The 14,920-nt window shown below is 39.3% G+C and overlaps 2 protein-coding genes and 1 pseudogene across 8 annotated transcripts; all 3 read right to left on the reverse strand.

Moving 5' to 3' along the window:
- Nucleotides 1-275: 275 nt before the first annotated feature.
- Nucleotides 276-2,644, reverse strand: LOC139187563 (cytochrome P450 736A117-like; annotated as a pseudogene).
- Nucleotides 2,645-2,786: 142 nt separating this feature from the next.
- On the reverse strand, nt 2,787-5,398 carry LOC103400812 (uncharacterized). The gene is made up of 5 exons (XM_070812730.1): nt 5,357-5,398; nt 4,159-4,342; nt 3,958-4,058; nt 3,057-3,135; nt 2,787-2,954 (listed from the first exon to the last, which is right to left on the reverse strand). The coding sequence occupies exons 1-5, from the start codon at nt 5,396-5,398 to the stop codon at nt 2,899-2,901; spliced, it is 462 nt and encodes a 153-aa protein (XP_070668831.1). The 3' UTR covers nt 2,787-2,898.
- Nucleotides 5,129-12,587, reverse strand: LOC103400864 (receptor-like serine/threonine-protein kinase ALE2). 7 transcript variants are annotated; one of them, XM_029093721.2, is made up of 16 exons: nt 11,931-12,587; nt 11,161-11,286; nt 10,264-11,085; nt 10,042-10,179; nt 9,865-9,954; nt 9,668-9,757; nt 9,174-9,293; nt 8,983-9,084; nt 8,495-8,566; nt 8,295-8,396; nt 8,085-8,180; nt 7,598-7,969; nt 7,227-7,517; nt 6,702-7,091; nt 6,350-6,593; nt 5,129-6,254 (listed from the first exon to the last, which is right to left on the reverse strand). In XM_029093721.2, exons 1-16 carry the CDS (start codon nt 12,001-12,003, stop codon nt 5,564-5,566), a joined length of 3,819 nt encoding a protein of 1,272 aa, XP_028949554.2. In that variant the 5' UTR covers nt 12,004-12,587; the 3' UTR covers nt 5,129-5,563. The 7 variants fall into 7 exon arrangements, with proteins under 7 accessions (XP_028949554.2, XP_070670994.1, XP_028949552.2 ...); XM_070814893.1 differs by lacking the exon at nt 9,865-9,954; XM_029093719.2 differs by having other exon boundaries at nt 6,350-7,091.
- Nucleotides 12,588-14,920: the final 2,333 nt, after the last annotated feature.

Genomic DNA, 14,920 nt, shown 5'->3' on the forward strand with positions numbered 1-14,920 from the left:
TTAAACCAATAAAAAACATTAATAATTAATTTTGAAGCTGCTGTCAAATTTGACAGCAACTCTCTTGCTGCCAATCCATGTCATCGCCACATAGGATTTGACATTTCGGTTGGAGAACATTAGTGTGGTCTTTTTTACGGTTATATCTTATGTGGACATTTTGACATCTTCTTTGGAGATGTTCTGAGTTTTCATATGTCAAATTAACATATGAAAAAAGATCATGTCAAATAATTTTTAATTATTTTATTATGTGAATCACATTAATGCACCAATTATAGATCTTGAAAATTTATTTTAATTGGTTTCTTTTTAAAATGAGTCATACAAATATCATTTATAACAAAAAAAATATATCGGTTGGAAAAAAGAGAAAATCTGACATTGCCACATCAACCATCAAATTAACATTTGACATTTATCTTTTGACATTTATCTTTGACATCTCCTTTGAAGATGCTCTAATTAACCTTCCAAAAGGAAGGTAAAAACAAAGACATCCTAGAAAGACCTCAACTTGGGCACAGCGAGAAGAGGAATTTCTCTATGGATGGCAATACCATTACACTCTCTCATGTCTAAGTCCTCAATTCTTGCTCCACAAGGCAACTCCCAATCAAACTTGTGCACAAGATTTGCCAACGCAAGCTCAATAGTTGCCATGGCAAACAAGATTCCAGGGCAGCCCCTCCTCCCCGGCTCCAAACGGCAATAACTCGAAGTCGTGCCCTTTGAAATCCGCAGCAGAATTCACAAACCTTTCCGGCTTAAACTCCTCAGGATATTCCCACAGCGCAGGGTCCCTTGCGATTGTCCATGCATTGATGAAGACCATGGCTCTTGCTGCAATGTCAGTCCTTCACTTTAACATCTTCCACTGATTTGGGGAGCCAGTAATGGGATCGGAGGATGTAAGCGAAGCGTCTCTTTGATCATGGCTTTTAGGTAGTGCATTTTCTCTAGGTCACTTTCTGCTATGTCTTGTTTGCCATTGGCAATTCCTGCAATCTCGTTTTGCAATTTTTTCAGCACTCTAGGGTGCCTTAGGAATCGGGTCATTGCCCACTCTGGAACTGTGTATGTTGTATCAGTTCCACCTGCAAACATGTCCTACAACAAACCAAGAAAGATAAGCCTTGATCAATGGTGCAGTGCAGCAGACACTCTAAATTGTCTAATATAACAAATTATTGAAATCTTTCGTCCGCTTTTAATGCACAAATAAAACTGGTTACAAACATCAATTAAAAAGTAAGTTGAGAGGAACACTAAACTGCGGTATAACGGCTTATTGTTTGTTTAGAGACTCCTACTTCTATTATTGATTAGAAGTTCATAATTGATTCATTTATGCATATTTTTTCTATATTAAAATTGCAGTACCAAACTTATGGAGAGATGCAAGGCTCGTAACAATGACATAAAAGCTGTGAGTTTTCATAAATCACCAATAGCATACCACGAATCACAAAAAATTCTTAAACAATTAAGCTCTGGAGCCGTCATAAATGTAGGTTAGACCAGTTGACCAGGATAATGTGTTCAGCTGAGTTCAGATACCATGCCAGTAGAGAAGAAAACACTTACCAAGATGGTACCTTTGATGCTAGCTATCTCTATCAACGGAAGAACCACCAACGTTGCTATGCTCTTGAACTTCCAGCAGGATATCCACAATGTCCCTTCTATCTTCACCTTCATCCACACATGCTGAGCTCTTCTCTTTCGTCTTTGAAATTTCGCCATGTTCTTCAACTACAACATCCAGAAATTCATCAAACTCTTTAGCAACTTTCTCCACTTTTGCATCCAATCCATTGATGTGATTAATCCAACCAAGCCATGGAATAAAATCCCCAACATTAAAAACGCCCAACAATTCAGTAAACTCCCCAAGCAACTCCTTAAAGCTTCTCCCACGTTCACTTCCCGCCACTATATTTTCTCCCGAAAGCCACCCTACAGACCACATCACTCGTAAGTGAAGTGAACATCTTGCTCAAATTCACCGGCAATGACAGCAAACTAGACTGCTTTACATGCTCAACCAGCAACCCCAGCTCTTCCTCCCTCACAAAGACTGAACCCTTTCGTGACTCAAGAGCTGGAGCGCACATATACTTCTCATTCGCCTCCAGTACTCGCTGTAAGGAGCCACAGAAACGTCTTTACCTTTATAAAGAAGTCTGTCAACAAATGCTAGCTTTGGTGCGTTGGAGAAGGTGGCGTCATTTGTTTTCATGATCTCGCGAGCTGCGTCGGAGGAAGAAACTACGAGCACCGGTCTGATGCTGAGGTGAAGCAGCAGGAGCTCGCCGTAGCAGTGAGCGAGTTGTTGTAGGGATCGGTGAGGGCGCGAGCCAAGTTGGTGGAGGTTGCCGAGTACGGGGAACTTCGGTGGTGAAGGAGGTAGGGTTTTGTGGGTTGTTTTTGTTGTGCTGTATATCCATTTGACGAGGAACAAGAAGATGAAGAGAAGAGGAATTGGAAGCAATGGATTCAGCATGGCAACCTTGAAAATAACGAGAGGATTGTGGGGAAGTGGATTTCTGAATCCTGTGCTTTATTTTGTTTTCATGCAACTTTCAGATTGAAACGTGTATTACAAATTGGAGGGGTGTAACCGCTAGTTTGTCCATACCACGTTTCCGTGAGGAGTTTTATCAGAAAGAGTCTCGGTATTAGTTAGAGTGAGATAATTTTATCTAAACTCTTCTTTTTTCTTCCCACTCGCCGATGTAGAATAACCAACAAAGCGTGAGGAGTTTAATCATGCTATAAACCAGTTTAACCAAACTTGTCCCATTTAAGAACCATAAGAGTACATTTAACAAACAATGTCAACAATATCATATCCTTAATGTAAATCACTGATTTTTGTTAACAAAATTTCATAATTTAAAACCTCAGACATAAACGCCCGATGCAAGCAGTACGTACAAGGTTCCGAAACCCTGAAAACCAAAGAGAACAGTTGGAACGTTAGAAAAAGCACAACAATGAGCAACATAGTATTGTACCGGTAGATGAAGAGAGGATTCTGACTACAAACGCACCAAAAAGAACGAAGCCAATGTTCCTGTCGTAATTTCCTTCGCAAGACTGCGGTTTTTCCTGGAAATGGTCGCCGCATGGCTGCAACAAATTTATACTACTGTTATCAACTACAATATTCAGAAGACGGAAACAACAAAGGATGATAGCGAAGATGAAACATGAGGGTTTAAAAGTGCCGGAGTATCATTCCCGGCTGCAGATTCATCAAAGAATTATGCGAAACGGTTTCCAAACTGCACTAAGAATTATAAAAACCAAAGCTAAGTGTCTTGCGTGACGCCTTTACGAATCCAAACAAATAAATCTTCGTTCAAGTAGTTTTTTCCGTCCCCCAGGATTGGAAATCCTGTATGTAACATATCAATCCGATTGAGTCGTTGGGTTTCCTGACATATACCAACTCAAACATGCAAATGGTTGCTAAGCAATCTTTCAGGCTTTTGGATTCCTCTCATGCCCATTTTTAACCTGATTCTCTGATCTTTTTAGCCAATATGCTTATACGCAGATCATCGATTTGAAATCCCACTTTTGATACTCGATTCTGGTGATCTAAAGTAGTAGTTTTTACTGATTTGGGTCTTTCAGTTTTCATAACTTCTTGGTTTAGACTCCGATTCAAAGGTTAACTAATCAATTGTGACAAATGCATTCTTAGCATGCCCAACAAAAACACAATTTTCTGTTTGGCTGCTCAGAAAATTGCAAACAAACAAAATAAACCACACCAAGAATCTAAAATCCGCATTTCTAATTTTCTTTTCATCAATTTCCATATAATTTTGCAGGGAACCGAGATTTGCAAGCCCAAATTTTCTAAATTGACAACAAGATCTAAACGGAAAATTTAAAAAAAAAAATTAAGAAAAAAAGGATCTGGCAATGGTGGATCGGACTCACATGAAGAAGGAAGCGGTGAAGAGGAGGCCGAGGGAGACCATCATGACGGCGAGGGTCGGGTACCACGTGATCGGCACGGGACTGGTAATTGCCTTCGGAGCCTTGAGAAGGAAAACGGAAGAACAAAATCGAAAACGTTAGAAGCTAAAACAGAGAAGCAGAGAGGCAGAGAAAAGTGCTTTTGGAGTGCTTTTGGCTTACCATCGGAGCCGGCGAATTGGAAGTTCTCGAAAGCTTCGGTCTTTGATCTGTTCAGGTCGAAACAGAGAGTGCAGAGACTGGGGGCGGGTGAGAGAGTACGGGAATGCTCTCTCAGTCTAATTGACCGAGGCGGGAATCCTCTAGGTGTTCGGCAGCAATCGTTACCGATTTTGGCGGGTTTTGGCTTAATCACAACCGTTGATCTCCAAACGCAGCGTTTGGAGTTCGTATTATATTCATCAATTTTTTATTTAACCTTGTTTTTATTGGATTTATTTAACATTTTTAAATGTTTGCTTCAATTCACTTAGTATCATCTTCACTCGTCAAAGACGAATTTAAACCACATTATTACTATCTCATTATGAGACTAGTCCATCTCCTTCTCCTAAAAGTTTATTTCATGACTAATGCATCTCTTTAACGAAAAACCACATTTTTACACTAAAAAGTCAATCCTGGTACTATTCACTTTACTCTTTATTTTGTCTTTATCGTTAAAACTCAAAGTTTTCAAGCTCTCTCCATTATTTTTTCTGAAAAAAAACAAAAGGACTAATATATTTGAAGCACAAAAAAAATAGAGTAATATGCACACATATAGCTGCTTACAATCAAAAGTAGATTTAGACGGACAAACAGACAATAAGTCGGATGCACATAGTCAGGGAAGGAGAGACGCAAAGGGGTGAAAAATAGATCTAGACGGACGAATAAACAATAAGCCTGATTTTGTGCATCAACACCACAGTTTAATGCCCTCTAGCGTTAGGAGTGTCCGGAACGTTCTGTTTCTTATTAAAAGTTTGTAACCGATTCTAATTGTACATATTGTCCAAAACTAATACGAATAACTTTGTTACTATACTATTTTTGGGGATACTTTTGATCATCTCATCAACTAATTTGACAGTAATGTGAAATCAAATTGCATTTTAAACTCACAATAAGATTTTATTGCTCTGGAAGAGAAGGGAACAGATGGATTAATTTCATGGCACAAAATGTTCTCTACATTGTTGGTAACAAAGAGCGTCCTTTTATGTGAATGATACACAAATATCACAGAATATTTACAAATTAAAAAAAAAAATTGATTTCTAGCAGCCTTTGGTCCAAAACTTTTGATGCTTCAACTCTGACAATTCAGTAGGTTAATCACACTAAACCTACTTATATATACTTAAGCTCCAGTTACCGTTTCGACGTTATTAAGGTTGATCCGAATTCGTACTTCCATCCATTCCAGTTCTACACATCTGCACAACTTTGCTCATGTCCGAGTTCCCATGCTCAGCAGACTTCTTGTGGTGATGGCGTTCTGCAAATGGGCGCTTCTTGCGTGGTGATCTGAGATTTAGGAATCAAGCAAGAAACCGAACATTGTAAACTTGTAAGTAGGCGTTCAATGGGGGGAGCCTTGAAATAATTTGAACATAAACCCATGTTCGCTCACACTGCCCCCGGATGATCTCAGTTTCTCCCATAACTGCTTACTCCTTCCTGTTCCCAAAGGACCTGAACTGGAGTGCCTCCTAAATGATTCGGTATCTAACCTCCCTGTGCCCATTGAGGTACCGAGCATCCTCGACAATGATGCTTCCCGCTCTGTCTCAAGGTCGGAATCATAGGTCAGCATGGAATATCGGTTTTGGAAAGTATCTGCCAACCGTCCCGAGGTAGTATTTGTGTCATCAGCCACATCAATGGACACATCGTCTCGGCTAGAACTCCTTGAACCTAATTCTTTCGCCTCATCAAATTCATTGCATACCAGTTTTAATGCCTGGACAACCTCGCCCATAAAAGGGCGGTGTGATACCTCAGGCTGTACACACATCGAAGCAATAGCTGCCACTTTGGCAATACTTTCAAATGGGACCTCGGATCCTAGATGTGGGTCTATGATAGCTTCCAACCCTTCCTTACATGTGAGAAGCGGCCGGGCCCATGCAACTAGGTTTTCTTCACCAGGTGGCTGTGACATGTCTACCGGTTTTCTTCCAGTTAAGAGTTCAAGAAGGACAACGCCATAGCTGTATACATCACTCTTGACAAGAAGATGCCCAGTCATTGCATATTCCGGAGCCACATACCTGAATATTATCATTTAGGAATTTAAAGATGTCAGAGACTGTCACCAATGAGACATAATCTGGACACTAAATACAGCAAGGAGGAAATTTCATACCCGAAAGTTCCCATGACCCGTGTTGATATATGTCTGTTTTCCTCATCCATGGCAGTTCGCGCCAAACCAAAGTCGGACACTTTTGGTGTAAAATCATCTTCCAGCAAAATATTGCTGGCTTTGAAATCCCTGTGTATTACACGGGGGCTGGAATCCTCGTGTAGATATGCCAACCCCCTAGCAGCACCAAGTGCTATTTTCATGCGTTGTACCCAATTAAGTGGAGCACTGTCCTTGTCAATTCCTGACAGCAAGAAAAATGGACAGAAGCCCTTTGTCAAAAAGAATCCTTCGACATTAAAAAATTCATTAAGATTAAGAACAGAACAATTATGAATAGAGCGGGGGGTACCATGCAAATGAGATTCCACACTGCCATTAGGAATGAGCTCATAAACCAAGGAGCGGCTATGCTCTTCTGTGCATATGCCAATCAACTTGACCAAGTTTCGATGATGGAGACGACTAAGCATTTCTACTTCAGCCAAAAACTCCCGACCACCCTGCTGATCATCTCTTTTTAGAACTTTGACGGCAATCTTGGTCCTGTCTTCAAGAACACCACTATAAACACGCCCAAAGCCACCTTCCCCAAGTACTCTTGAATCGTCATAATTGTTAGTGGCTCTCTCAATGTCACTTGCACTGAAAGTATTAGCAGATCCTGTATATGGTGCAATGCTGGATGCGAATGATAACGACAAGGAACTGTGCCTACTTTCCATCATCGACCCAGCAGTACCTGCAAAACATACACGTTATCTATATTAGAAATGACAATGTACTATGAGCACTGTCCCAGAAGTACCTGACCTAATTCCATTAATTGACACAAAGAAAAGGCCTAATTCAATTAACTTTTTGGGATTCGTATTACCAGATGGTTTTTCAGAAGAAGGTAGCAAAGCCCGCGGAGTTGCTGCTGGTTGAGAAGCACGGTCTCTAGATTTGAACAGAAAAACCCAAGCAGCAGCAGAGCATAAAGCAACTGCTACAAAGGTAGACAAAGCAATAATAGCAATTACCCCACCACTAAGCCCATTTTTATTCTTCCTCTTGTGCACGTAAATCCCGAAGGGCTTCATTGTCCTTCCATTATTGTCATTACCAGGATATGGCCCCGCATTCATTGCATCAGCATCCGAAGAAGGTGGAGATGGGGGTAAACCTATACTTATGTAGTTTGTAAGGATAAGCATTATTGATACAAATGCTTGAGTATGCATGTGCATATGTCTAATTACATACCTGGATACCGCACATAGAGTACTTCATAGTCGCCAAAATACGATGCTTTTATAACAACTTGTTTATGCCAAAATCTCTGGGAATTCAAAAAAGCTGTGGTGTTATCAAACTTTTCCCCAAGGGGAACCAAGTCAATGAGGGCAACTGTCTTGTCTGGTTGCTGGGTAGCTGCATTGGCTCCAATAATGCGGACCTGACTTTGTTGCATAAAAACCCCGACAGCAATTTCCTGGGCTAGCTCTGAAACCAAGGGGAAGAACGTATACAGTGCAACACTAAGTCGCAGTCCAACTTGCAGAGGCAAGACACAGCCACAAGGTGACCCAGGAGGGGTATTTGTATATGGATTGGTGCAAATAGTTGATGAACAATCTGAAAAAAGGAAGAACCTTTGTATTACATTTTAGTATGAAAACTGAAGAAGAATGTCGTAGGATCAATAAAGAGAGCAGGAACACCAGTTAAAGAAAATTGCTAGCTTATATACCTTGATTGGGAGGTGGCGGTGGGAATACTAGTGGCAGCGGTGGTGGCGCTTTTGGGCTCTTTGCCAAAGACCCAGATGGAGAAATCTTAGGGTGCACTTGTGATTCCAACCATGTAATTATTAGGTAACGTATTCAGTAGACAATAAGATAAATCAGTAAGTTCAGAAATAAAATCATTACAGAGAACCAGAGGCAAGATCATTTCTTACATTTGGTTTCGTGAGTAGAGCCTTCTAAAGATGGAGAAGGAGCAGGCGAAACATGGGTCACTGACGGAGCTTCAGGTAAATGGGATGGAGGAACCGAAGACGCTGACATGTAGAAATTGTGTTAGTGTTGAAAACCAAAGTTTGGTCCATTTCTCAGGTGAGGGATGGAATAAAACACCAAAATTTCAAAGCTTTGATACCTGGATTTAGGGGTGGAGGAGCATAGTGTCTTCGCCTGCCTGTTCGAAATGATACCGGTGGCATCACTGGACCTGCATTAAGTATTCAAATGATAATTTAATAATGTCCAAGAAGATGATAAGCCACAGTATAATAATTTTTTTCTAGTGTGATTTAGGCGCATGTAATTCAGGTGAAACATGAAACCTTGATGTTCTGAACTCGGATGAGAAACCAGATATGATGGCCCTTGAGCCAAGACTCTTTTTTTTCAACCTAAAATGATGATACTTATGGAATGTTGAAGGTGAAGATGCAGGAGATTGTTGCCCCTTATCAAAAGACGGTTCAGGGGATGAAATAGACGGTGCAGGAGCAAGTTTATAATGTCTCACGGGTTTGTGGACAGAAGGAGCTAAAACAGAAAACAGAACCTAGACTTATATACTTGACAACACAAACTTTCAAGTAGCAAATAATATGAAGCATAGCTTTTTGTTCTTTATACCTTCGGCTGGAGTATGGACCTTGGGCAGTGACGGCCTGGGAGCTTCATATGCTGGTCCAACCGGGGGACGAGATGATACCACAGGTTTGTGGACAGATGGAGCTATAGCAGAAAACAATATGTAGAACCAAAACTTTGACAATACAAACTTTCAAGCACAGAAAAATATGAAATATGCAGTTTTTCTATACCTTCAGCTGGGGTGCGGTCCACAGGTAGTGATGGCTTGGGAGCTTCATATGGTGGTGCAACAACTGGAAAACGACCCCTTTTCCCGTTGATGCTGGGTGGAGTAGATGATACAGGAGGATCTGCAAACTCATATTAGGGTCAGTCAATTATTACAATGGTTAGAATATAATTGTTGTTGACTGCTTCAGCAGCGTCACAATTGAAGACCAATATAACACTGATTTTCTGTAACCTCATATTGGGGCCAGTGAATAAACAAATTTTTAGTTATTCAGCAGATAACAATGATCAAACGTGCTCAGGTGGCACATTGTCACAAACAGTCAAAACATGAATAATGCTATTGAAATTAAGTTTGGATACGGAAGACTAAAGGTTCAACGTTAACTGCTAAAAAAACCATGATTCAATGAGGCATGGAACTGATTCAAATAGGTATCACAGTGCGAAAATTAAAACTAAAGTTGTATATCATGCTCTTTTAAAGTAGTACCAGGAAAAGTGGATGGTGATTCTCCAGGTGTAACTGGGTGAATGGATGGCGGGTTTTGTCGCAAATTGCTAGTTGGTGATGCAACTGGTGCTGCATTTTCAGAGAAGAACAAATCGGTCATTCTCACTAGTTCCTAAATTGTAAAATTTAAATGTGATTGTTTCAGGAGAAAAATGGGGGTGGGGTGGAAGGTGCACCAGGTAATATAGGTGGAGGTACATTCGGTGTGATCGGATGGACTATAGGTGGATTTGGTCCCAATGTCCTTGGCAGGGATGAAATAGGTGCTGTATTTTGAAAACATAAATAAACTAATTACTGCTTACAACCAGCACCTGAGAACTAGTAATGTCATTGCAAAATGCAACATCTACCTGGAGCAATTGGCTGTGGTATGGGAACCTTATTGTTTGGCACATGTCTTTGATGAGCAAATGGCGAAGTTTCTGGTGTGCTTGCATGGATGGCCGGTGAAATTTGAGGCAAATTCCTCAAAGGTGTTTCAACAGGGACTGGAGAATATCATACAAAAAATATCTGGTTGGAACCAATTTAACAGAAATCCATCACAGAAATAGCTCTGCTGGTCTATATACCTGGAGCAAATGGCACTGAGCTAGGACTCTTATTGATCGCTGGCTTTGTTTGAGGAACAGTCGGTGGCGTAGACGGTACATGACCTTCAACACTTGGTGGTGGTGGGGCATTAGTTGGTGGCGTAGATGGTACCTGATCTTTAACACTTGGTGGTGGAGGAGCATTATTTGGTGGTGCAGAGGGCACATGAACTCCAATACTTAATGGTGGAGGAGCATTATTTGGTGGCGTAGGCCATACATGGCCTTCAGCACTTGGTGGTGGAGGAGCATTATTTGGTGGTGTAGATGGTACATGACCTTTAACACTTGGTGGTGGAGGAGCATCATTTGGTGGTGCAGACGGCACCTGAACTTCAATGCTTAGTGGTGGAGGAGCATTATTTGGTGGCATAGGCTGTACATGACCTTCAACACTCGGTGGTGGAGGAGCATTAGTTGGTGGCATAGACGGTACATGACCTTCAACACTTGGAGGAGGAGGAGCATTATTTGGTAGCATAGGCGGTGCATGATCTTCAACACTTGGTGGTGGAGGAGAATTAGTTGGTGGCATAGATGGTGCATGACCTTCAACACTTGGTGGTGAGGGAGCATTATTGGGTAGGGCAGACGGTGTATGAACTTCAATACTTAGTGGTGGTGGAGCATTATTTGGTGTCATAGGTGGTACTTGACCTCCAACAGTTGGTGATGGAGGGGCATTATTTGGTAGCGCGGACGGTACATGAACTTCAATGCTTAGTGGTGGAGGAGCATTATTTGGAGGCAGTGGGGTGGACATAAGAGGTGGCATTGTGGGTGACGGGTGCAAATTGGACCCTGCGATATCAAAATTATAAGCTTAATCAGATGATCATAACTTCTAATCTATAACAGCAGAGTTATGGGACTTACCATTTGGCTGTAAACCGGGGATTGGTACATTACTTGTGAATGGCTTTCTGTCGGGAAAAGGAGGGGGAGCTGTTTCAACAGGAGGATTCATAGAGAGAGGTTCTGGTGATGGTGATATATTTAACCCTGAGAAGGTAAACGCCGGTGCGCGTAAGAAAACTAAAGCAAGCTATGAAAGCCTGATATCTTCAAAGCCCTATTATATTATCCATTCTTATTATCGAAAAGATTAAACTTTACAGGTACAGTACGATTTAGACTTAAAACAGCATTTCATCAGATGAAACACATGGTAAGGAATTTCCCAGATCAAGATGAAATCGGAACTAGGATTTGCTAAACCACCAAACTTCTCAGGACATTGTCATTTAAAAAACAGAGCATTACAATTTCTGGCCATCAGCATACACTAGGTGACCCTCTAGCTGTGAGCTCTGGTCATAAAATTACACTCGGGCAGCATGCAGAAGACAATTCAACAAGACGAGAACATGTTCATGTCGAAGAACATGCCAAAATTAGATTCATTGAATCACTTTCCTAACATACTTCATATATCCATTAAAACACAAATGTGATTGCAGAATTTGATCACAAACACTACGGGCACGAAACAATTCAGACACTCAGATCACTGCAATGTCACTAAATCACTAAATCTTCGAAAACATATCAAAATTAACAACTTAATCCAACAGTTCTAAATTCCTAACAATGTTTATGCGAAACATTAACACTTCAACAGAGATTTGCAAGGATTAAAAGTGTACCTGCAGATCCTTGGAGAGCAAAAGCAAAGCCAATGACACAGAGATTCACCAGCTGGAGAATGGCTGGCATCATCACCAAATCTCAAAAATCTCCACACCCAAAGAACTCCTCCGGAGTAAGAAGTAATTAGAGAGCAATAAAATAATAACAATCACAATAATTAAATGAATAAAATAATCACCGTATTAATGAGTTGTAACTTGAAGCAAAAATAAAAAGGGGGTGATTTTATTGGATTAAAAAATTCCCACAACCAGTGAGAGCAAAGCAAGGAGAAGGCAACCCAGAAAAGGGTTTGGTGAAAACAGATAGGAGAAGCAAAACTCTAGCTTTCTGAGAACAAAAGCTCTGGAATTTGCAGAGCTTTGAGAGGTCCATGAAAGATAGGAACTTTTCAACAGACATGAGGTGCAAAACCCAACTGGAAAATTTGGAAATTAACTAGAAAAACAAATATTTTATTACTTATATACACATACACAGAAAACTTACAGTGCCAAAGTAACAGATTTTGTGAGAGGAGAGAAGGAGAGAGAGAGAGAGAGAGAAAGAGAGAGAGAGAGAGAGAGAGAGAAGGAAAGGTCTATTTGAGTGGGGTAGAGAGAGAGAGAAAGAGAGAGATTCTTGTTGATTTCTAGAGAGAGAGATTCTTGGTTAATATTTTAGTGGGGAAGGGATTACGTTAAAAGGACAAAACTTTTGTTTGGGGTTGAAATTCTTCTTGTTTTTAATGGGATTTTACTTGACTTTCATTTTCTTCTTTGGTTTGAAAATTTTCCTGTTGGACATGGTAATAGTAAATTTTGGAGAAAAATTTACGTGTACTTGGCTGTATTTTTACTTTTGTATATAACATAAGCATACTTAAATTTGTTTTTTTTTTTGTGCTTATTTATAATTTCGTGTGGTAATAGTATTAAACATAAATAATCATACACCTAGTTACACTCGAGATTTAATAGAAGATAACCTTTTGGATGTGAGGTGTCAAGATCAGGGTTTGACACATCACCCTCCCTATATGATTTGGATGTTTTCAATTTCAAAAACCTTATTTTAATACAAGATAAAAGACTATCTATATTATTTTCTACAAGTGTGTGGTTTAGCAATCAGCATCCTCATAAGATAAAAAGTAATTTTCTTTTTGGTTGAAAAATAGAAATATATGATAAGTTTTGGAAACGTAGAATATTTTGATGGATTGAAGTAGAAGCCTTTCTTCTTTTTTCTTTTTTTCTTTTTCCTTGGTGGGCTACAAAGTAAAAAAAAAACAAAGTCAATTACTTTTTATTAGTTGCATATATAATCGTACACTAATAATATAGTTTATGGGACAAGGATTGTTTGTCCTTCCACTTTTGTTGGGACAAGAATTGTCTGCCCTCTAGTGCCCTCCTGTTTTGTGTGGTCACGATTAAGTCACGTCAACATTTTATATTATTTTTTATAGAGATAATAAGACAAAAATGAATGGTAACCGTAACCACACAAACAGAAAGGTACGGAAAGATACCGAAAGTGTGAAAAATGAATAGTAACTGTAACCACACAAACAGAAAGGTACGGAAAGATACCGAAAGTGTGAGGGCAGACAATCCTTGTTCTAGTTTATGAGTGCGACTATCACACATAAAATTCTTTCCCAACATTAGATTCATAATACAAAATTTCACCGAATGCAATTCTTGAATTAAGAAAATGAAAAAAATATATTACAATAAACGTGTTTTTTACTTGAATTTGTTAATGGACAGTGACAAGTAGTCAATATGAAATCAAATCTTCAGCACCCAAACTGTCCCCAGTCAACACTTTTAAGAAGGATATAAATGCCTTCTCACAAATAGCAGTATATGTTAGGAATGTATTGACAGAGATTAAATCTTCTGTAATCAAAATGGGGGTGGCCTCTCTATGGCCCAGTCATTGTTCGACATATATTAAGTTTATGACAATAAACTTAAGAAAAGTTAAATTTATAAACACGTGCGAGTTAATGATTGGAACCACAGAAAGATTACATCTATTTTAGGTGTAGAAGATTTGGTCTTGGTCAATACATTCCTAACATATGCTGCAATTTATGAGAAGCCATTTAATCCTTCTAAAAAGGGTTGATCTGAATATTTATTCATGGTTCCATACTCATAAGTTCTTAACCTTGACTTTGGAAAAACTTACTTGAAGACTCGAATGGAATATTTAAGATTATGTCTCTTCTTAAATGGCTGCCTTCCATTACTTTTGAAACAGAAGCATCTATAGATAGGTTACGCTAATCCATTCATACCTAATTTCAGGTTTTGGTAATTCATGGCTAATTATGGAGCAAATGTGGTTTAAGTCAATTTGTTATGATAGTGGTAAGTGATTTGTAGGCTCAACTGGTTAGGAGCTTTTGTCTTTACACTTGAGATCTCGTGTTCAAATCTCATTTCCCATATTTTAATGTAAATTTCCCATCGTTTGTCCAAAAAAAAAAAAAAACAACAACAATTTGTTGTGATAGTGTGCCTACTCATTTGGACCTGAATTCAAATCCCAATTCTTGTAAATTAAGCAGGTTCAAACGTCCCTTTATCAATGAAGGGGAGAGATCCGTGGTATCATTTTTTTTTTTATATATAATTTTTTACACAAGTTTTTGTGGGGCCAACTTTGTAATATATTTTAATGAACCAAATTGTCTATCTTTTGAGTATTCCTTCAAAGATTATGTCTACAAAAAATCATTCAAATTTAAAATCATATGATTGTTGGATTAAGGGTTTAGGGCTTCTTTGTAGAACCGTAATCGTCTATTTTCTTTACTACAAATGAATGTCTATGATTTTGCATTTGCCTAATTTCTTGTAAGGATGATCTATGAATGATGTTCTAAAAGATACGGTTCGGATCGTTAAAATACATTACAAAATGAGCCCCACAAAAACGTGTGTCCAAAGTTGTGTAAAAAAAGTGATGTCACAGATCCATTTCATGTTTG

The sequence above is a fragment of the Malus domestica genome, chromosome 15 (assembly GCF_042453785.1).
Source record: "Malus domestica chromosome 15, GDT2T_hap1".
NCBI classification, from domain to species: Eukaryota; Viridiplantae; Streptophyta; class Magnoliopsida; order Rosales; family Rosaceae; genus Malus; species Malus domestica.